At 30.3% G+C, this 24,032-nt stretch overlaps 4 protein-coding genes and 1 long non-coding RNA gene across 14 annotated transcripts; 3 read left to right on the top strand and 2 right to left on the bottom strand.

Annotated features, from left to right (window-relative positions):
• The first annotated feature begins 141 nt into the window (after window positions 1-141).
• On the top strand, window positions 142-6,568 carry LOC106793223 (E3 ubiquitin-protein ligase SH3RF1). Of its 7 annotated transcripts, none has more exons than XM_014759993.1 (14): window positions 143-301; window positions 695-1,368; window positions 1,454-1,568; window positions 1,652-1,750; window positions 1,827-1,963; window positions 2,047-2,173; window positions 2,264-2,584; window positions 2,668-2,963; window positions 3,041-3,369; window positions 3,431-3,654; window positions 3,729-3,871; window positions 4,353-4,520; window positions 5,270-5,389; window positions 5,496-6,568. In XM_014759993.1, the coding sequence occupies exons 2-14, from the start codon at window positions 911-913 to the stop codon at window positions 5,677-5,679; spliced, it is 2,721 nt and encodes a 906-aa protein (XP_014615479.1). In that variant the 5' UTR covers window positions 143-301; window positions 695-910; the 3' UTR covers window positions 5,680-6,568. The 7 variants fall into 7 exon arrangements, with proteins under 7 accessions (XP_014615481.1, XP_014615480.1, XP_014615479.1 ...); XM_014759990.1 differs by having other exon boundaries at window positions 428-1,368; XM_014759992.1 differs by having other exon boundaries at window positions 143-423.
• A 1,400-nt stretch (window positions 6,569-7,968) lies between these two features.
• On the top strand, window positions 7,969-11,957 carry LOC106793222. 3 transcript variants are annotated; one of them, XM_014759989.1, is made up of 6 exons: window positions 7,969-9,782; window positions 10,371-10,490; window positions 10,583-10,858; window positions 10,959-11,227; window positions 11,298-11,475; window positions 11,553-11,957. In XM_014759989.1, the coding sequence occupies exons 2-6, from the start codon at window positions 10,398-10,400 to the stop codon at window positions 11,691-11,693; spliced, it is 957 nt and encodes a 318-aa protein (XP_014615475.1). In that variant the 5' UTR covers window positions 7,969-9,782; window positions 10,371-10,397; the 3' UTR covers window positions 11,694-11,957. The 3 variants fall into 3 exon arrangements, with proteins under 3 accessions (XP_014615475.1, XP_014615474.1, XP_014615473.1); XM_014759988.1 differs by having other exon boundaries at window positions 10,318-10,490; XM_014759987.1 differs by having other exon boundaries at window positions 10,312-10,490.
• A 168-nt stretch (window positions 11,958-12,125) lies between these two features.
• On the bottom strand, window positions 12,126-14,214 carry LOC106793219 (probable ATP-dependent RNA helicase DDX49). Its single transcript, XM_014759984.1, has 6 exons — window positions 13,914-14,214; window positions 13,617-13,810; window positions 13,194-13,538; window positions 12,953-13,125; window positions 12,532-12,887; window positions 12,126-12,438 (listed from the first exon to the last, which is right to left on the bottom strand). The coding sequence occupies exons 1-6, from the start codon at window positions 13,984-13,986 to the stop codon at window positions 12,209-12,211; spliced, it is 1,371 nt and encodes a 456-aa protein (XP_014615470.1). The 5' UTR covers window positions 13,987-14,214; the 3' UTR covers window positions 12,126-12,208.
• Window positions 14,215-14,432: 218 nt separating this feature from the next.
• On the top strand, window positions 14,433-15,677 carry LOC106793221. The gene is made up of 2 exons (XR_001382388.1): window positions 14,433-14,570; window positions 14,678-15,677. It is a non-coding gene; the product is annotated as an uncharacterized LOC106793221 (long non-coding RNA).
• Window positions 15,678-18,167: 2,490 nt separating this feature from the next.
• Window positions 18,168-23,926, bottom strand: LOC106793217 (histone-lysine N-methyltransferase Suv4-20). Of its 2 annotated transcripts, none has more exons than XM_014759981.1 (9): window positions 23,133-23,377; window positions 22,601-22,846; window positions 22,354-22,519; window positions 22,100-22,270; window positions 21,900-22,028; window positions 21,617-21,806; window positions 21,141-21,546; window positions 19,248-21,032; window positions 18,168-19,130 (listed from the first exon to the last, which is right to left on the bottom strand). In XM_014759981.1, the coding sequence occupies exons 2-9, from the start codon at window positions 22,825-22,827 to the stop codon at window positions 18,734-18,736; spliced, it is 3,471 nt and encodes a 1,156-aa protein (XP_014615467.1). In that variant the 5' UTR covers window positions 22,828-22,846; window positions 23,133-23,377; the 3' UTR covers window positions 18,168-18,733. The 2 variants fall into 2 exon arrangements, with proteins under 2 accessions (XP_014615467.1, XP_014615466.1); XM_014759980.1 differs by lacking the exon at window positions 23,133-23,377 and adding an exon at window positions 23,517-23,926 and having other exon boundaries at window positions 18,169-19,130.
• Between the last annotated feature and the right edge of the window lie 106 nt (window positions 23,927-24,032).

Raw genomic sequence — 24,032 nt, 5'->3', positions numbered from 1 at the left:
TTCCAACAATGCTACTATTTCATGTAAACTCTAGTATCTATCGGTAATGTTCATTTTTAAATATACCTGTCAAAAAGTTATTCGAACAATTATTTAATTATATTTAAAATAACAGAGATATTTCGTAAAAAAATTTACCATATCAGAGATTTCGATAAGATGTTAATCACGTAGCTGTTGAAAGTTGTCCAATTAACAAGTTGCGTTGAGTAATGATAAACAGAAGCACAGGCATTTCTGAATAACGTGCGTTCAAAGACAAGCAATTCAATGCTGCACCCAGCTACATCTCCGCGCATTTGTAAGTGGCCGTATTAAACAAAAAAAAACAGCCAAAGATGTCGAATTATGATTTATTATTAATCCTTGTTAAATTACCATTACTTTCGTAAATGACGCGCATAAAATTATATTTTCCTAATGGTAGGTATTATTAAATTTGTGGACCGGATTCGTAATCGACAAGTGCGATTGATCGATGCACTGTGCGCAACGGTGTGCGACAATATTCGTGATGAAAGCAGCAGTTGGATGACAGTACTTTAAACAAATTCGAAGAGGAACATTTTCTTCCTATTTCCTTGGTTATACAAATTCATTAGCAATTGGAGAAATCTAAACAGATTTTCAATGGCGTTTTTTAACTAATTTTTCAACCACGTCATCCGGTTGGTAAAGTTCGCATTCTTTTCAGCACAGGATAGTGTGCAGTGCCGTGGCAAAGCAACTCTGATTAAGATGACATGAAGAAAATGAACACATTTTTATAAGTAGAAAAAATACAAACTATGGTTTTAATGAACCATGGTTAAGAGAGAGGGTGTATTAATTGAGAAAACGGATGCACATGTAAGCTGAAGAAATTAAAAGGCTCAAAATAAACGCACGTTTTATTAAATACAAACATAAAATGGATGAGTGTATGTTAAATGATTTGTTGGAATGTTCGGTGTGCTTAGAAAGGCTGGATACTTCTAGCAAAGTATTACCTTGTCAGCACACTTTCTGTAAAAAATGTTTAGAAGAAATTGTTAGTACGCACAGAGAACTACGCTGCCCTGAATGTAGAGTGCTGGTCGATGTTAAAGTAGACGACTTGCCACCAAATGTATTGCTTATGCGTATTCTTGAAGGAATGCGCAATGCTGCGCCTAAGAATATAAAAACTGTTACTCGAAATAATCCAGGTCCACAGCGGCTATTTGGTGGTCATCAAGTTGCTCCAGCACCTATTGTAACTGCAAATATTACATCTGTTACGCACAATACCGAAGTAATACGTCATGCTAATGCAGCAGCTAAGCAGGTACACTTACACAATCAGACATATGGTCGAGCCATATATGATTATGTGTCCAAAGTACCTGGGTAAGTATTACTAAATGTATGATAAAATAAGATTTATATTTTTTATCATTCCAAGTTATTTACTGATGTATTTCTTTTCTTTTAGTGATTTAAGTTTTAAGAAGGGTGACATTGTTGTCCTCCATAGGAAAATTGATAATAATTGGTATTATGGAGAATGTGGTACTATTCATGGTGTTTTTCCATTATCCTATGTGCAGGTATTAAAAAGTTCAAAATAAAATGAAATACGATTTTATTTGTATTCATTATATATACTACTTCAATTGATTATATATTGCAGGTGATGACTCCACTGACACCACATGTACCGCAATGTAAAGCTTTATATGATTTTAGAATGACCAATGACGACGAAGATGGTTGTCTTACTTTTAATAAGGTATGTATCCAAGATAGAAGCATTTCATTGATATATCTTCCAAAAATGTTTTATAATATATCCATTTATTTTTTAGGGAGAAGTGATTAGTGTTATTAGAAGGGTAGATGAAAATTGGGCGGAAGGAAAACTTTTAGATAGAATAGGCATTTTTCCTTTAGCCTTTGTAGAACTTAATAGCGTTGCAAGAGCTTTAATGAAGTTGTCAACAAAGTAAGTACCATCCTTGATAACATATATATATATATATATATACATACCATAAACATATTTGTAATAATATTGTCTATGCATAGCGTACAACCAGGTCCTTCACGAATAGCACCACCTACTCCTACCAACGAAGAAACTACTCCTTTGATACCAACTGATCACTCACGTAACATTCAGACAACGAGCCAACCTCATTCACAATTAACACAGGTGCATGATAAATTTTGTGTTAGAAAACAAAACAAAATATATATATAATATTAACATGTTTGTTTAAAATTTGACATGCTTTATTTGTAGACCACAGCATTGCCAGTATCAGATTCTAGCTCAACTGTATCTTCTGGAGGTAGTTCTACTACAACTACTCCAAACACACCTAATAGTTCGAGTACTTCCAGTAGTTCTAGTACTGCTCCTAGCAGTCCTAGCAGTCCTGCTACTTCTCCCTCAGCAGTTGGAAATAGACACAATGTCAAGCGTCATAGTTTTACTGCTATGAATACTGGTCATCACGCACATTCTCATCATCGACATAGTGCTGAAATACTTAGTCCAGCTATAGACAGTGGCCTTAACAGTGGAAACAATAGTTCTGCCAATGAATCCTCATCTTTACAGGTAAGATTACTTTTTGATGATTATTCAATAATCTCTTGAACAGTTTTTTTTTGGAATTAAATACTGATAATGTTCATTTCCAGCAGGCATTAGGTAATAACGTAGATCAAAGCTTCCGACATAGACGAAGTGGTAGCAGCGATTTAGTTCTTGCTCAACCATCCCAAAGTTTATCCAGTAATTCTAATAATGGTACTCATTTACCAGCTGCTTATGTAGCTTTGTATCCATATAAACCACAAAAAGCAGATGAACTTGAGTTGAGAAAAGGGGGAATTTATATGGTAACAGAACGTTGTCAAGATGGTTGGTTTAAAGGAACATCCAATCGTACACAAAAATGTGGAGTTTTTCCTGGAAATTATGTCACACCAGCAAAGCAAGTACTTTTTCAGATGGCATATATTAAGACTATTTACATTTATTGTTATTTATATATATATAAATATTATGCAGGTGCCAGCGTGGTTTATGCAGAGGAACATCAAATACTACACAACATCAAAACTCTCCATTGACAACTGGTCAGGGCAATAATGAATCACGATTAACTGTTACATATACCAAAAATAAAGGGCCTGCACCTCAACCTTACAATATAAGAACATTACCACCACCTGCATTACCACCTCGTGCTATTAATCCAGTTCCACCTGTATCGTCTTCACGACTCAATCAAAACCAAGGCATAACACAAGATAATAGTCCTCCCAGACACAACGAACAAACCTCTGTTATAACGCCGTTAGGTCGTAGTCATAGTGCAGTGATGACATCAAATTTACGTATGTATTTTTATTTATTGTTCTTATTTTGAAATTTATAAGAAATATTTTACGATTATAGCTTCCCCCGGTAAACAAGTATTGTTACAACCTGCTTTGACAACATCAACAACAGCTGCTATTAGCAGTATAACCAATAATAACGGTACAGGTATAAGTGCTACTGCTGCTGCTATTTCTGCTATACCTGACAGAAGCAAAAGTCCAAATAATACTTTGCATACAGCTAGTGTCTCTGCTCCTACTTCAAGTACGTCCGTAACTTCAAATAAAACTGGTGAAAAGGTAATTTTTCTATAATATTGAATAGTTATTAATTATAGTATAAAAAAATGCACTTTTTCTTTTTCATATTTCAGCCAAAGGAGAAAAAAGATAAATGTGTTTCTTTAATGCGTCGTTTAACTAATATAAAAAAATCTAAATCACCCCCGCCAGCTACTTATTCAATGGATAATCCTGTATTTGAGGATAGTAATGCTGTGAATGCGATGCATGTTAGGTAAGCTTTATGTATACTTTTTATAGTCTAAAGCTTTGTGCTTGTATATGTTACATGGTTCAATTTTTTTATTATTCACAAGAAAAAAATAATTTTAAGTATACTTAGTCTGCATGTTTCTTTATGCATTCTTTTTAATTTTATTGACAATATCTTTGTGCACGTACAATTGTGAATGTACTCATTTTTGAATCAAATAAATATTGTATGTATGTGTGCTCATATTCGTATATTTTGTTTTAGCAGAATTCATTAACATGTTTTACATTAGTTCAGCACTACATATTGAATTACATATTGTATGATAATTTCATTGAATAGAGATATTAATGTTCCGGTGATATATATTTCATTAATATACATTTAATAAAGAAATCAATTTTAATTGTATTAGCCTGAAACAATAAGAATAAGTGATATTTTGCACGCATCGATATGTATCTAATATATCTGTGGGGTGGGGGGTTGTATTAAAAATTAGATCGGGATCTTGTCCAAGTCAGTTGCTACAGGTGGCACCCACGCAGGAATTAAATGCTTCGAACAGCCTTCATCGCATGTATCCAGGCTCTGTGCAAGGGCACGTCACGTCCTCACAGAGACTAAAATTCAAGGAGAGACCCTCTTTACAGGTCTCAGTTTTTGAGAGGTTAGTCGTTGTAAAGTAGTTATAAATACAAACTTCAATGCGACTTTTATTCAGTTATATTTATGTTTACTTACCATATACATGAAATGGCAAAATAGTCTTTAAAAAAAAATCTGTTACAATAAAGATACAATTTTAAGCAAGTGTCAGCTTAATGGCTTTTTAAAGGCATTTATAAAATCAATTTTGATATATGCTTTTTCTATAGTATATAAATAAATAACAAAAATATACAATGTAGCTGTCGCGCAAGCTATCTATGCTTTTGACAGTTTTACATTACAATACAATTATGAGTTTGTAGTGTCGACTATAATACTATGTGTGTTAATTGTGTAATTCAGTCAGGTAAGTGTTTTATAAATGCACTCAAACAGATAACATGCACTAAATATTTTTTTCTTTTTGTTTGTAGTATTTCATGATAGCAATAAATTTAGTATCGTTACACGTGTATCAGAATGAATTAAAACGTTTATTTTTACTACCACTGTATTATATTTTATTATTATTTATAATTTTTTATTATTCTTATTTGCAATAATGCTGGACTATTTGTTATATAATACTCATTTGTTCTCGTTGCATCTTTATTAACACATTCACGACGTATAGAACCATCCACACATATAAACTATATATTTTTTGTTCACATAGAGATAAGAATCCTCGTGAATGTGTTAATTTTTCATAAATTTTCGAGCTTGCGTTTAATAGTTCTGTATTTTATATGACATTATTTTTAATAGATCGAACGATACAAGTGGAGTAGTAATGTCTACGCCAATTGCCGGTAATCATCATCGTAAAAGTAATTCTTTGGATACTGGTATAGGTAAACAAGTGAAACAGCAACCTTCGCGTGAACGGTAAGATAAATAATTTTGATTTTATTTGCCAACGCTCTATTATATTTGACTCTGTTATTTATTCGTGACTATTAATAAGAGCTACTCAATTATTATTTTTATACAGTGACCGAATATATAGATTTCGTTGTATAGTACCATATCCACCTAATAGCGAATTTGAATTAGAATTACGAGAAGGTGACATCATTTATGTTCATAAAAAACGAGATGATGGATGGTACAAAGGGACACAACAACGTACCGGACGTACCGGCCTTTTTCCAGCAAGTTTTGTAGAAGCTTTCTGAGAACCAGCTCAAGGTCGACTAGTATTGGAGACATGTATATAACAAGCGTGGTATAACACTGTAAAAAGATACTAAGTCACGATAAAAGTAAGAATCAACAAATCATTTCTTAATGAACTATCGGTATCGCATAAAAAAATAATACTGCAATTAAGATATGCATGATCAGAATGTCAAAGGTTTATTATCCGAATATTATACACTAGACTAGTAAAATGTGCTTGCAATTTATATACTATTTATACCAGAGAGGGGACAGAATAATGTAAATAAATACGCTGATACTTTAAACATATACTGCCATTGACAACATAGTAAGTACAGGAATGACTAGGTAATAAAATACATTTTGTGCAATGTTTATACTGCCACTTATAAGTGATTACTGTAAAAGAATACTTTTTGTTATTCTTGTTTTAATGCTTTTTTATTTCATTTGCAATAAGGCTGCAATTATAACAAATGCATCTACAGGGTGTCTCAACGAAACGGGATCACCAAATATTTCCTTTGTTTTCAATTGTATGAAAAGACTTCAAAGGAAATAATTGCACTATTGCAGGGGAAAATATAATGGTTGAAAGACTTTTATCTCAAATTTATTCTTTTTACGAAATTTTGGAGTTCTGGATGCTTTTATAAATAGAACCTTTCTTGCGATATTCTTGTAGAGCAAAGGAAAATTAATTTAATGACCTTAGCACATATAGAATTAGTTAAAAGACTTCAATTATGTATAATAGTTTTATTTATTTTTAAGTGTAAATATCTCGAAATTTTTAAATTGTCGGAATGATATCGTCAATGAGATCATATGAATTTATGCTCTAAAAGAATATTGAAAAAAAATATATAGAGCTTCATTTAAAAAGATATCGGGAATCTTGAAATTTCGTAAAATAATTAGTATATATATAAATATTTAAATGAGTACGGGTATTTATAACATATTAATATTACCAGCACATTAAAATAATAACATTAATTCAAAAGCATTATTTGAAAGAATGAATTCAACGTAACAATTGGTAATATTTACATATCATTAGTAACTTGATTAACATTTTTCAAATTCTGAATAATAATTATTTGTTCTTCCAATTTTATTAACAATATTATTATAAATCGATCCAAAATGACACAAAAGCGACAGTTTTAAAGTAATAATACTATATCACATATAATGTTTTCTGCTAATATATTATATTATATTATATACATACATACATACATACATACATACATACATACATACAAAATACATACAAAATTATTCATGCTACTGCTAATTATTTCCAAAATTTATAGTACTCTAATTATCTTTTCGTATAAATTTATGATCTCTTTTATAGATCTTCATGTACCAAATACATATATACACCTATGTATCTGTTACATATGAATCAGTTTAACTTTAAAATATGATAATATATTAGAGAAAATATATATAGAAAATTGAAAATAATGTAAATAATAAAATGATTCTCGATGATACACAGAATGATTGAATAAGGTATACCGCAAAAAGAAGCTCAATTGATATATCTTGATCGATTAGCATGAATAACTAATAAATTGATTTCTTTCTCATAAGAAATAATCACAAATATATACGTTTTTAATTTTAAGTAATATTATATTTATAGGAGAACTCTACTTGTGTTCAAATATATCATTATAAACTTAATCACTTTGATTAGCATTGGAGGAAAATGCTAAACTGTATTATGCAGGATGATTTAAAATTAATAGTAATAAAACTTTCGTAACTTTCAACACTTTATGAATTATTAACGAATTTGAATTATTCTTTTGTTTTTTATTATTTCAAAATAAACAACGTTTGTATCAAATTTTTAAACGGTCATTTTTAATATATGTTGTAAAATATAATTCTCTATACTTGCGTTGTTAATAAGTAAATAAAAGGTGATTAAAATTCTTTGGTAGTTCATGAGTTAGAAGCTTGGAAATTATTGCCAGTTATTTTGAATCATCTTGTAGCTTAAACGATAACATATATATTATCTTCATTACTCATGCATGTATTTGTGCGATAAAAATGATAGAATTTTTAATAGTGACCTAACTATTTCTTACATAATATAGTTCTTCAACTTATATAATATACATTTATAATTATATTATACCATATTTATCATGAACATTTTATAAGAAATAAATTTAAATAATATTATGAAAAGCAGCATAAGAAGAAAAGTAAAAAAATACTTTATCATCAGTTAATTAATAGATAAAACATATTAAAAAATCTAACATTTAATACTGCAATAACATTAATTATACCATATGTAATGACTCAAAAGTAAATCTTTCATGATACCATGGAAATTTATCCTCTAATGCTACATCATTGAATTAATGTAATCGTCTATATACTCGATATACAAAGCACCAATATAAATAAAACTAAGACGTAAACGTATCTAGAATTATAATTACTGTAAATAATATATCTATAATTCTATGATAAATTGTAATAAGATACCGTAATTTTACGAAATTTTTGATTATTTTTAACATTTTTGTCTTTTTTTATTAATTTATTAAATCACGAGGCAACGCTCCATGATGTTATGAAAAAAAATTGAATCGACTGCGTATAGTTTATAGTTCGTGCAATCTGTTAAATAATATTTTATATATATATTAACGATTTAATAATATTTCGCGTACGTAAAAAAGAAATATAATATTTGAATTGAATTTTGGAACATTGTAAGAATTTAAATGTTAATGAAAATGTTAAATTTATTTAAGTTACAACAATTTATAATGTTTCTTCAGGACTGCAAAAATGGGACACATTAATTAAATCATCGCACGTGACATAAGTCAGTACGAAATATTTCTATCATTAGATCTATAATAATCCATAAAGTTTATCTTGATGTTGTGTCCACGGTGTAATTTACGTATTTACAATTATACGAATATTTAAATAATATATCGATATATAAGAGCTGTAATAAAACAATGTGAAAGCCTATCATCAATCGTTACATGTATGTGCGTGTGTGCGCGTGTGTATACATATACATATATTGTTTTTTCTTTATTACTTCATGCTATTAAAGAAAAAGACACGTCAGATAATATATCTCGGTGTATAATATAAGCATCGTATTTCTGAAATAGAAATAAAGAACCAAAAAGAAATAATGCATTACAGTTTAGTTTACACTAATGCGGTCTTGAGAAGACCGCGTTCGATACGAAAAAGACTGTACAAACTATACAGTTTGAAATGAGATAGGATGCAGTGCTAACATTTAAAAAGTTTTATTGGAAACTTATCTATATCGTTTCATCTATCGATATTTTAAATGATGCCAAATGATAAAATTATATTTGTTAACTTTCCACGATGATAAGAATATCGGCTATTCTTGCCAATTTTGTAGATGAGACAAAGGTCATGGCAAAATGAAATTTATTATCGGACAATGAAAGTTTTATCGTCTTAAGTGCTTCTCACGTTACTAATGCGTGCCGATTAATTCATCATTCGTATGTCAATGAAGGTCATTGAATATGAAAATAAACGAAAAGTGGTAAAGTCAATTCGTAAGAAATTGATGGTACAGATTCCGTTCTAGATTTCGTCCAGAATACTGCGTTTCTTGAACATTTATATTAAGAGAATAATTCAAACAAGGTTATGTTCGCAATTTTACTTCATTCATTTGATTAATTAAATAGTGTTTGCATCCTTGATTGCGTGCTCGTTTATGAAAGGAAGATAGAAATGTGATAGTATTGGCAAAGATAAAGCACGCAATCGAACCAGTTCAATATGTTTATTGTTCGTTTAATAAGGATCTTTGTTAAATAATAATAATAATCTTTTTTTTGTGTTAATATATCAACATCATGAAAATGATAGTGTCGTTGACATAAGAGCATGCGCGATCTTATTTTTAGTAGCTCGAATATCGTGTAGTTAATTATATTGAATTCAGTGAATACATATTGACACGCAACTGTGGACATCGGTACAACCACTATCATTTTAAGTATGCATCAAAGTCTAGTCGAAGCCAGTCTGCATTAATGCTTCATCTTCGACAGAGTTGCATCTTGTAAGTTTAATTTTCAATTACGTAGTATTTTTATCCTATTTTTACTTTTGTAAATTTTGTACCAATTGACATTTCATATTGAATACTGTCTCTCATGTGGTTTCATACAACGTTTACGTGCATTAATTCATTGGTTTTTTGGTTTATTGTCCGATTTATTTTGAATATTATCATTTAATGCTTAGTCAGATCGCAGCCTAAATCAAATATTTCAATTGAATTACATTCTTTTGTACAGACAGATAGGCAAACAGGTAGACGTAGGTTAATTTTAATTTCAATCAACTCGTCTTGACTTGACAATAACTGTCAATGTGTCAAAAAAATTTAGCTCCTCTTCAAATATGTATTCACATCTTTAATTATCGAAATTTGATTTTTGATCCTACTTTCTGATATTAAATATCTATGAGATTAACAGAAGATACAAGATTACGGCGATAATGAATAATTCATCTTATTTATATCTAGCATTGATCCATTTTATTGGAATATCCCGTTATTTGGTTATAAAATGTAACAAAAATAGTTTTAGATTCGTGCGGTTATGATTACCATTTATTCGATTAAAAAGTATTGATATTATAGCCAGTGGAATAAATTCTTTTTGCCATAATGATACCTGGAAGAATATTAATGTCTTCCTTTTTATGGAAACAATTTAAACATCGTTTGCAGCCTAAACAGTTAATCGCTAAACAAAATAAGGTAACTATTTTTACAACTAATGTAATCATAATTGTCACAATATTTACAAATAATTACTAGAAGTAATTATTCTACCAAACTTTTATTAATAGGCTGTTATGCTAATATCTCCCAGATTGTTATCAACTTATGAAGTTACAAAAAATATTAAATTCATTTCCCAAGATAATGATCTTAAAATATTAAAATATTCAGTACAAAGTTCTAATTCATTAGAAAAACGACCTTTGCTAGTTTTGCTTTGTTGGCTTCTAGCTAAAGAAAAACATATTATGAAATTTGCTGATCTGTATTTACAACAAGGATTTGATGTTACATTAGTAACAATCACTCCATGGCAACTTATGTGGCCTGAAAAAGGTTCCAGGGTGAGTTTAAATGAATTTTATATCATTTATTAATAAGCAAACTGAATTATAATAAATTATATAACATTTACTAATTCTTTTGAATGCATTTTACTTGTAGTTAATTGCAGTAGATTTGTTGACATTTTTATTAAAGAATCAAGATTATCAACAAATTATCTTACATGGATTTTCTGTAGCTGGCTACATGTGGGGCGAGGCTTTAACTTATATTCATGCTGATCGCGAAAAATATAACAATGTTGTTGATAGAATTATTGGTCATGTATGGGATAGTGCTGCGGATATTAACGAAATAGTTGTAGGCACACCACGTGCCATTTTTCCTAATAATCCTTTGTTACAATCTATAATACGAAAGTATTTAATGTAAGTTTCAAAAAAACATTTAGTATAAATATATTTTATTTCAAACTAATAGCTTTTTTTACATTTTTAGCTATCACATGAAAGCATTCTATAAACAATCTACACAGTATTACCTTCGTTCTAGTCAGATGTTTCATACAAATTTGATACGGAGTCCAGCACTTATTTTCGTAAGTAATACTGATCCTGTGGGTTTAGTAAGTAGTAACATGAGAGTACGAGATTCCTGGGATTCCTTAGGTACAAAGGTAAAGGGAAAAATTGTTATGGATAGTTTTGAGAAAATATGAATACTCCCAATTAATTTTAATCTATTGAATTGTAGACTTATATTAAAATATTTGATGGATCACCCCATGTAGGACATTATCTAAAATATCCGAAAGAATATGTTGAAGAACTTAATGCATTCTTAGGAATGTTAAACTTAATCAAAGATAAAGATAAAATCACAGCTCAAGGCTAAACTGAAATAAAGCATTGAATATAAATATTTTCAATATATTTATATTCATATATTCCTATATGATATAAATGCACCATTTATCATAATTCAGTATCCATATACGTAATTAACTAATATCAATTGTGCATTATCACATAAAAACCTAATTAAACAAATCAGTATGGTTGAAAATTTTAATTTTATATAAATAATCATCTCATTAATGAGATTGTATATTTTATATAGGGAATAAAACGATTTTGATTATTTAAGGTAGAAATAATACATTAAAATAATAATGATTTAAAAAAATATATATATATTTTCGAGACTGAAAAGATTTTACATTATTTTAAATTCGCATCTTTGTAATATATTTTTATATAACAAACATTAAAATATATATATATTTTATTAAATTCGTAATTATATATATATACGAATGACGTACCTTTTTTATAATACCAATCATCGTTTAAAATACAAATGTATTTTATACATTTAAATTCATTTAAAAATATACAATTCAATCTGCATTATCTACGCGGATTTTCATCTGATATTTCTTTTTTTCTTTTCTTTAATTTTCGTCGTTTTTTATGTTCCTTTAAAATTAAGTCAACTTCATCTGGATCTTTCCCTTCCATGATTAATTGTTTTCTCTTATTAATTATTTTTTTCTCATAAAAATCAGCTTCATCTAATTTTATTTCTGCTTCTCTTTTTGCTACAGATACCTGAGTTAAGATTGTAACAACTTCTTTATCTATAAAAAAAATTTAATATTTATTATATATATAAAAAGATTAATTTTGTTTAACATTGCAAATGGAATGTAATGTTGGAAGAAGTATCTTACCATCTATCTTATATTCACTCAATTTCGTTCCAATAACATCTTCAATCGCATGTAACAATTTAATATCATATGGTGTTATCAGACTAACTGCCATACCACCTTTACCTGCTCTCGCTGTTCTACCAACTCTATGAACATATTCCTTTGGTACATTTGGTATTGTATGATTAATTACTAATTCTACTGCAGATATATCTAAGCCTCTTGCTGCAACATTTGTTGCTATTAAAATTTTAATATGATTTGACTTAAATGTATTAAGAGCTGCTAAGCGTTCTTTCTGTTTTATCATTGCATGAAGTGCAACGTTTGGAAATCCTACATCATTTAATGTCATAGATAACAACTGACAATTCCTGCAAAAATAACACGTTTCAAGAAGGCTCTTAAAAAAAAATCTACATATACAAATATCTCTTACTTGCAAGTATCCGTAAATATCATAATGGATCCAGTTTCATTTGTTGTGCGAAATGTTCTTACAACTTCTACAAGATAAGAATCTATTGCATCTTTAGAACACAAGACATAACGTTGATCGAGTTCTTTCACTGTAGCAATACCAGATTCATCTTTTGCTTCCCACATAAAAACCTGAAATAATAATGATAAATAATAAATATATTTAGGCATAATAATAGATACAAATATAATTGTCATACTTTTCCAGGGGCAAGGTTTTTTGCTTTATCAAGAGCATCTGTAATTGTAGCGCTAAATAACAGAACTTGTTTTTCTTTAGATAAGGTTGGAAATATAATTTTAAGTTGTTCGTCAAAAGATCCACTCAATAATCTGTCAGCTTCGTCTAATACTAAGAACTTAATTTTTTCTAAAGAAAACGTATTACAACTTTCTATATGATCTGCTAATCTTCCAGGAGTTGCTACAACTATGTGTGGCCTTTTTGATAACTCTAAACCTTGTACCATCATGTCCATTCCTCCTACGACTACACATTTTTTTAAATTGATCGATTTTCCAATAGCAGCAAATTGATCGGCTATCTGCAAATAAAATCTATTATAAATCGCATTCTTATACGAATATCTAATCTTACAAAAATGTTGTTACACAATACACACTTGGAATGCAAGCTCCCTCGTAGGCGTTAAAATTAAAGCAAAAATGCCATAAGGATCTTCACATAATTTCTGTAATATAGGAAGTGCAAAAGCAAGCGTTTTACCACTTCCTGTTTTTGCACACCCTATACAATTATCGCCTGCAAGTATACGTGGAATACATTGTTCCTGGATTGGTGTAGGCTTTTTCAATCCTATATATGTAAGAATGTACAATTGTCAATGATTTTTTTGCTTAAAACGATTAGGTATAGTTTAAAAAAATCATAAACAAATAATAAAATTAAGTATTTTTACCCATAGAATTACATTGAGTAATGATCCATGAATTGAGATTTAGATTGGCAAACGATTTACAGTCGTTTGCCATTTCACTCTTTTGCGTAAAATAATGACTTAAATAGAAACTAAATTAACAAAATTGAGAGATATTTTTCAAGAATGTGGTCATTGCATCACGGGACTGTAACATGTGGTAGTGAAATGTTTTTGATTCTTCAAATACACAGTCCCCATAAAAAAATTCCGTAATACCAAAGAATACAGAAGTACATAGAAGGGCATAAGTCCACTTTTTTCCTAACTAGATTCATCATAGTTACTACCGGAAACACCAGTAGGCGATAGTAGGTACTTAACGCGATGACAATACAATCAAAGAATACAGTATTCCTTAAAAATATATATAGTATAGTTAAATAGAAATAGAATTTTAAATAATTATATTTAATTTTTAGTGTATAAATATATGTGTGTGCCTTCAGAAATGCATTTATATATACATTGTAACAGACAAAAATACTAAAATCATAACGTTTTAATCTGAAATGTTATTAAATAGTTTTATTATTCTTTTTATGCACATGCTCAACGTTCGGAAGGTCCTGTAAACAACTTTCACCAAAAGAACTTTAACAGAGGACAATGACTCATTTCAACGGTGGATTTCGAGGAGTAAGGATCACAGAACATATACTCCGAGCTTTTAGACAACAATGAACACTTGTATCGATTAATTAACAATTATTATAATGCACTAATGCACTTTTTTTATGTTACAGGACAATTTTACTCTCGAAGTCATCATTGCACAGGAGCATCAAAATAATTACATAAAATAGATAAAAATAATAAAAAATCAAAACGTTTTAATTTAAAATTTTATTAATTAGGTGCATTATTTTATTGGTGGATAGGAAACATTAAAAAATAATATACCACCACTATCTTCTCATACTAACGTTAGGAGGCGTTAACTGAACTAACAGCTACAACCATACATATCTTCTTTGTTTGATTCCATGGCTTCTTCCGGATGCACGCACATCAGCTTGACTTGGGTTTTAGCATCATATACACAGTGTTTAAATCAGTACGGTTTAGCGGGTTTTTTTTTTTTTTTTAATGAATGTACGTAAGTATTCTTCCTGTTCGTAATCTACGAGCGTATGAAACTCGAATTTCACTAATAACGTATTGCTACACTTGGTTCTTACGGCGATAATATCAACCTGGATGTGATAATGTATCGTACAAAGCTGGAAATGAAGAAATGCAATTAATGTACACTCTTACTAATGATAATGCAACGAAGCAGGACGTCTTTATGCGGCTTTTTTTCTACTACACGTGTTCCAGACGAAGAGAAATTTCAACTATTAGATAAATATCTACAATATATCTATTCATTTGAATTAAAAATATTTTACGCCGAACCTGTTAATTAGAATGACAGTAATCCCTCAGAGATTCTTACAGAATAATAGAAATTACTCTAGGTAGAGATCGGTAATTATAAATCGTGTGTTAATTTTGACATTCTTCAATTAAAAATAATAATACAAAATATAAAATAACAAGTCGAGAAATTCGTTATGTGATTGATTTATTACTATATCTTAAATCATATCAAATAATAATGTGGTAATATACATTTTCTATATAAATTTTTTTGTTTTAATAAATCATTTGTCGAATTACTCAACAAAGACAACAATACAATTATAATGTACAGATGAAGATGAAAATATATTGAATTACTCCGATGAATCTTCAATAGTATTTCTGTTTGTTTTTCTAATGCCATACATACGTAAAACTTTTCTATAGACATTGTAATAATCATGATACTAATAACATTGCACTTCACAATCTCGTGAGCGCAAAAAAGAAAAGGATTTTTTTTTATTAGTGGCAGTGATGTGGATTCTGCCGACAATGAAAGCTAAATATTATTTATAAGTTTAATAGAATTATAAGATTAGATTTAATTTTGAAAATGTACTCATACGCGTTACTTTGACTAATAATTTAGTTTGTTTTGAGAATACATTTTTGAACGCATTCAAAATATGGACGTAGTGTTTCTTTCATCATGCATATCCATCGAAAATACGTTATTCAAACTACACGAAGAACCACAATTTTATAGTCTTCTATTGTCACATGAGGCTTTTTCTTTCATCATCGAAGAGTAGATAAAATGGGCCGTTACATTTAGATTATATTTGAGATAATCAATGGATATAACGATTAACACGTTATTATATAAGAAAAATGTTTAATAAAATTCTATAAAATGCACATAATATTGAAATAAATATAAAGTAAACATTTACGTACTTTTCAATTTTGAAGATAAAAAAGTATACCTTAACGAGTACAAATTTAAACCCATTAAAATCAAATTTATTTTGTTTATTTCTTTTGAATTGCGCGCGCTTCTTTGTTAATTTTATTTGCTATTTTATGTAGTAATTGAATAAGTTCCCTATGTACAGAATATAAGATTTACACGTAAATTATTGATTCTTGCATGTATAAATAAACGTTGAAATTGCCAGTAGATAATTAGCTACAAAATTACTTTTAATTATGCATAGTTAAATCGTGCTATTGTACCCATTACCTGTTTTCATGAGACATTAGAATAATATATCAAGGGGCAATACTCATAATTTGTCGGCTTAAATATTCTCCGAAAAAAGAGAAAACTAAGAAAAATACTTAGTATTATTTGGTAATATTTACATTGATTTGATCACAAAAATGATTGATACAAAACACATAAAAATATATTAATGATTGCTTGTGTTTTGTACCATAGCCATGCAGATAAGAGGCACAAAAATAGATACAATTTGTTTACATATGAACTATTAGAGTTTAAAAGTTCTGCCATATTATTTTGTATTTATTTCTATATATACGATACTATGTTAATTCATAATTATTTATAGTGGAAAAAGCGCTGTCTAAATCATATTAGATGCAAATTGAAATAAGTTTTGTATGCAAATGTAACTGATAAATATTTTAGTTGGAATTTTTAATATTTTTTTTGTTGGTGTCATCGGCTTATTTTATATTATTTATTATTATTATTATTTTTTTTTTTATTATAATAATTATTATTATTATATGAAGATATTTTTATTGCAGTCGCGGTGATGTAAAATCTTTTACTTATAATTCCCTTATAATTTGTCATAAGCATAGTTCCTAAATAATAAAGAAATATACACCTAATTATTAAATAACATGTATAATACAGATCCAAATAGTACTTATATTACAAGTAACGGCCCATTTAAATAATAAACTTATACATTATACCACATAAAATAATTGAAATAAGAACCTTTATCTGGCAAATATCTCAATAAACGATTACAATTGTATGTACAATAGCATATGCTCATACAAAATGTATGTGCATAATTTTTTTGCTATTTAATGAATTTTAAAATGTTTTAAATACGTTGTAATTTGTTAATAAACATAACAGCTCTTTACAATTAGTGCTATGTTAGCGATTTCGAATACGTATGTATAAATTCAAGTGATATCAGGTCACATCACGTTATGCGGATAAATGTAACAGAAAATATAATACTCGAAAAGTATTTTATAACGATTGCTTTAAATTATAACAAAAATCTGAATATCCAAGTAAGCATTTCATAGCCTGCGTCACTAACTAAATTTTCTTTTAATACTTCTGCAGAATTAATTAAATAGTAGCATTCGGTATACCCTGGTATGTGTTAATGCCCGTTTTTGATATTAATTCGTATCAAAGCATTGATGTACATCCAGATACAGAATACAAATATGAATTCTTTTTACACACAAATACACGTGTACATTGTTTTCTACAGGCGCCAACGTACACACATATTTATATATAAGTATTATTTACAATGTTATCATGAAATTCGATCACGTATTTGGAAATAATAATTATTACATGCCGGCTATTACTTAGCCAATTCAATTATTTAATATTAATTATTATACATAGTATAAGTGTGTGGATCCTCCTCTTTTATCCGTGTTGCCTGCAGTAACACACAAAGACACTGTGTGTAGTATACCTTGTCCTATTTAACCACAGTTATTTACCGTTAAAAAAGAATCAATATTATATAAACTTCACATGAGAAATATTTTTTCATCTAATTCGTGGATTTCGTTAATTAATAATTTCAAATTGCCACTAAAATATATATTTTTTGATGTTTTATTTTAAAACACCAAAGTTGGAAGAGAATTAAATTTTTCGGATAATTATCTATTAATATTTCATTTACTAATAAACACAATATAAGTAGAAAAAAATGTTTGTGTCTTATTTAGATTACGAATGACTAAATAAAATGACTGAGCAAGTCATTTTGATATAATTATATGAAACTATTTTGCATAAATATTTCTATATTATGGACTAATCTTCCAATCTGATATCATTTGCCAATTTTAGTTTTACATAAGGAACTTATGGATGATATTCTTATGTTCATATAAAAATGACATATTCTGTTCAATTTATAAGCATATTTGAAGAACGTTACTAGGCCTTTAGCTATTCGTTGTTACAGGAATATAAGTACATTTTAATTGAAATGAACAAGAAATAAATTAGGAATTGAAGAGAACTAAAGAAAATAGAAAAATCTAATAGGTCATGTTTTTTTTTGTTAATAATGAATCATAAACAATAGCTATAAAATCTTAAAGGACAAGGAGGCTTAAATTCTCGATAGTGCGTAAATTATAATGATAATAATAGTCTGTTATAATCAATGAGAATGTATACACAGTGAATTTTATAGCTGTTAAGAATGTGGCAGATCAATAGTGTGTGTTTCATTTCCAAAAATTAATCTCAATCTTTTCATAGGTGGTGGAGGCGGATCAAGATTTAATTCACGTTTCTTATGCCGTCTTTCTCGATCCCGAGTTTTATGTTTCTTCCGACGTTTACTTCTTTCAACTCCTTCCACGCGTAATACTTCATATTCAGGTTCATAACTGTCTTCGCTCAGACTAGTACCTGATTCTACTATGTCATCTAAAACTGGAGAACGTTTCATACGTAATGTGAGCTTTAATCTGCCACCAGTTCTTTCAGGAGTTGTGGGGCAAACTCGACAATTACTATTGTCAGTCTGCCATTGATACTCCGATAACGTTGGTCTTTTTTCTATACTACCATTGTTGCAAACGGTCAATCTGGAAAAACAGCATTTCAATTTTTGTTTATATATTATTTGGATAGTACTTACAAATGCTATGTATTATGTGTATAGCTTATAGATTTGGCAGCAATAAGACAACTGAAAAGCATACCTTTTCAAACTTTCACCAACATCGACAGAGTTTTCTCTCGATTGACTACTGATATCCGTTTCCGCGGAATGACTCAGATTACTAGATGGGGGCCATGGCTCTTCAGGTATCAATATCGGAGGATCAGTTTTATTATATTCGTTATTACACTGTACTTCTTCAAGATGCGACGAAACTCCGGACATATGACGATTTTCGCATTTACCGCGTCGTATTATCGATGGTATACCAATATCCTCCAAGTTACTTTCTTTTTCGCTAAATTCATATATATCACCCTGTATGCCTGAATCATCATCCGCTACTCCAATTTCAGAAGCCTGTGGTCTTTGCTGATCCCTTCTTTGACTTCTTGTCAGTCTACTTTTTTCTTTTTCTGTTTTAGCACAGTTCTTGGCTACCACTGCATTCGCACTATTTTCTGTATGACATTGCACATCAGTTATGATTTCATTGAATCGAGATTTCGGACAACGTTTTGTACTTTTCTGATTCTTTCGCGATTTTAGCGGCACATCCGTTATCTCCTTTTGTTGATGGGTGGATCTTTTCAGTGTAAAACTACAACTATCGTCAGAATTTGTATCGTTAACACTCGCATTGCAGTCATTTTCTTCAATTCTACTTAAGTTTGTGCTAATTTCTTTAGCCGTTAGAATTTTAGATTCAGTATCCGTTGTACTGACTTCAGGTATTTCACAGTCTTCAGGTTTGACATCTACTTTGCTTTGAATATTTTTAAAATACATATTGCCTTTTGGATCAAGCTCATTTGTATGATCCAAAATTGCATTACAAGACATTTGAACACTTTCAACACTTTCACTCTTTATATTGGCAGTATCTTTAACTGTATCAAGTTCACAAAATCCAACGGTAACAGAAGTATTCGTTGGATCACTCACAATATTTTCCACCTTCTCTTTCACCCTATCACATTTATCCACTATTATTATACTTGCAGTATCCATTTTGCGGCACTCGTCATCAGATCTAATTTCACACGACATAGAAGATATTCTATTGGGAATTTTTCTATATATCGGTGAATTATAACAATTGATCTCCTGAGAAAATTCATTATATACAACATTACTATCGTTTTTCACGTCATCTACTAACACTGATTTGGAACATTTCGTTAACTTATTAATACAATTATTAGATATTTTTTCAGGTGTTTCACAGAGGTTGCCTTCTTCATTAACATTTTGCGTATTCGGTAAAGTGCAGCAAAAACTGTTAGATGTATTATTTGTGTTTTGTATACCTGGTTCATGATTATTCGTGGCACTTAAATGATCGACATGAGGCAGGGATGTAGAACTTATTTGAACTGAATCACAGGAATTTGTACTATAATGTCTTTTTTTATAACTGAAAGTGTCAATATTACTTAAAATATCTCGATCAACTTCTACCGCAAGTTTAGGTATTCCTTTCTCTTCTATATTATCGTTATTTGCGTGTCTTGTATTTCCAACGATTAATCTAATAGAACATTCTTTCTGAAAGGCAGAGGAAGTCAACTGCTTTGACGCATTGTGAATAGAATCTCGAAGATCAGGCTCAAAATTCGGGGACGAAGATGATGTATTATGAACAACATGATGTTTCGGCACTCTTGAATATACGGTTTCTTTATCTGCTATTGTTCTATCTAATTTTTCTTTGTGATCATCTGATTCTAATGCTGCCGAAGTTTTTTCTATAGATACATCCAAACGGGTAGATTCACTTTTTTCATTATTCTTTGATCTTTTGGACTCTGTTCTCTTTTGAAGCCTATATATAAATGCACATAACATAAGTTTAAACAGGACAAACAGAATTAATACATGAAAAATAAAATATTTAATTTTAATATTTAAATATTAAAATTATAGATATTACCTGGAAGCTCTTTGACTAGTTTTTACATTTCTTTCATTGCTATTGTTTTCGCACTTGTTATGTTGCACTTTGTTTCGAAGATTTCTTGTCACAGAATTAGTATTGGTGTAGGGATGAGGTCGAGAAGTTTGCAAAACATTTTCTCCATTATTTATCGATGGTTGTTGCTGAGCGATATCTGAAAATCTACAGCCTTGTGCAATCAAAAGTTCTGCATCATACTTGGTAAGTCCTTTGCGCCGTAATTCTTTCATACTAAGAGATTGTGGAGCAATAGCTGCGTTGTCAACGAGGACTGCATTTTTTTCTGTCAAAGCACCATCAGCTTGTTGTTTGTTTCTACCCAATGGCTGTTGTCGATGCTTTGTTCTATTAATGCGGTTATCCGTTTCTCTTAAGCGGTATCCTAAAATGTCTTAAGATTTTAATAAAGAGTGCTATAAGATTTTTTCAAAACAAATTTGTATTTGAACTACCGGAAGAAAGTTCTTCTCCAGGTTTCTGACTGGCAAATGCTCCGGTTCCTCTTCTTTCACATGTTTCACATTCGCAGTAACAATTTCCATCTCCAAAAAAATCTTCTGCATAGAAACAAGTTATCTCTTCGCCTATTTCGATATCTCGTAGTACTTTGACGCACGCAGTATCTCGACCGGTAGCTACAAACTGAAAATATCAGGAAATATATAAATATATTTGTGCATAGGATATTGCGAAATTAATAATCTCATTTAATATAAAAAATATATATTTATTAACTTTGCAATTGGCTCTACAATCGTGGTTTATATATGCAGCAGGACCTAGCCACAATTGAGCACAATTTTTTCTGCAACTGTACATCACAGAGAAATCATTTTTCCCTGGATGCAAAAGAGCAGCTTCTTCCTATAAAAAAGAAAAAATAATCTCTTTAGAATACTGATAATATACGCTTATTTTGAAGCGCTGCAACAAACCTTTTCACTAAGTTCAGCAATACAACCGACGAGACAAGATATTTTTTCATGCTTTAACCACTTACGAGTAGCACATATCTTAGCTCCTTTTTGTCCTTCTAAACTGTATCTATAACACGGTTCAATGGCAAATCCAGAATCCTTATCGAAAACTCTCAAATACCTGTAAATCTATAAAAGTGCAAATAATTTGTAATGTTTCTGAAATAAGTATATTAAGTAAATCAGAAAAATATATTTTAAACATTGCTTACATGTTTCTCCAAATTAATCTGTTGTTGTTTAGATTTAGTGTGAGGAAGTCTTGCTCCCCAATCTCCACCCATAAGTTTTTTATAAGTCTTATCATAATTTTGCGTTTGGATAAATTCACAAATAATTTTGCGTAAATCTTCTTTATTTGCTTTGGGTGGTCGGTATCTATAATGAAAAACATAAAAAATCCCGTCAAATGAGAAAGATTTAAAATTGAATAATTTAGAATGAATTTCTATAATATACCTTATATTCATCTTGTGAGTGGTAAATCCTAAATATGGATCTAGTACGAGGGAAGTAGCTAGGTCATCGTTGTCTGAAAGCTCTTTCGGTGTCATTCCACCTCCACCTCCATTCCCGCTGTTGAGGGCATTTGATTGCATTTTTGCACCTACGGATCCACCTAGCCTTCGCTCCTGCTTCCGTGCTGCAGCTGCTGAGCCTTGGATCGACAAACAATCTACCACCATTCTGCAATTCGGACTTTTACTGAAAACACACGGTAAAATTAAAAGATGATTTGCAACCAAAGAATAAGCGTCACATGTCATTTCGTCAAAGTTATCATTCGTAAGTTATCATTCGTAATTAAATAGAAGGACGTCTTGGTAAATTTCGATCGATAAAAACTCGTTAAACATAGATTGAATGGGAAACGTAAAAAATAAGTAGTAAATATAACGACGAACTCGTAGAAATATTAATTAACGTAATTCCAATTGAACGTGAAAAATATAAAATGGAAATAAAAGAAAAATATGAAGTAATGTTTTACTTGAAAAGTCATCGCGGCCGTCTCGCGAGACAGCGATTGGAAAAAGTTTAGTATAGCACAGCATTATCGATCGAAACGCATACTGATTAAACTCTTTTGCATCGTCGATCGAACGGAGAGAAGAATTGGAAGGAGTGTAAGAAAAGCACGACCGTATGTTATTTCCCTAAGTTTTCGCGAGTTGTTAGAAGTATCGTGGAGGAAGGTAGGGACGTACTAGGACCATGCCCTAAACGCTAATGGCGCAGGTAGAACCCGAGCGCTTTACTCGGCTCTCTGCCTTTTCCGAGCTTTTCTAAGAGCCGTTAATCGGATTGATGTCTTTATTCACTTCACTCCTCGGATCGAAGAAAATCCTGACTTTTCGGCAAGGAGCATACTTACCACGAAAGAACGCTCCTTATAGCAGTATTCACGCATTTTTCTAACGATCCTCAACTATTTTCGGGCGCCGCGAAGACGCGTTCGGACCTATATCATGGCAGATCCGATCGCGACGCACACTTTCACACTTTTCTCCTCGAAACTTTCTTCTCGCCGCTGAGTTCAAAACTAAAAGAACTCGTTCCTTTTCTTTACGAAGGGGAGACCTTCGACGAGATCTTTTAATTCAGCTGATAGGAGAGAAGATCCATCTTTTTCGAGTATATGACTGTAGCGTACGTCATGCATACACATATGTGCACTCTGGAATACGACAGAGTATGATCATCCTTTAGGGACTTTGCTCGATGGACCATCTTTCTATTCCTTTTCTTTTTTTCTTTGCTTTCTCTCTCTCTCTCTCTCTCTCTCTCTCTCTCTCTCTCTCTCTCTCTCTCTCCCTCCTCTCTCGCTCCCTCGACACTCCTCCCTATTTTTCTATCTTTTTCAAATTCGCATTAGATATAATTTTAATGT

Source organism: Polistes canadensis, unplaced genomic scaffold (assembly GCF_001313835.1).
Source record: "Polistes canadensis isolate GaletaPanama2010 unplaced genomic scaffold, ASM131383v1 scaffold_12, whole genome shotgun sequence".
NCBI lineage: Eukaryota > Metazoa > Arthropoda > Insecta > Hymenoptera > Vespidae > Polistes > Polistes canadensis.
Note: the sequence above shows the minus strand (reverse complement) of the source record. Positions and strands in the feature narration are given on the sequence as shown.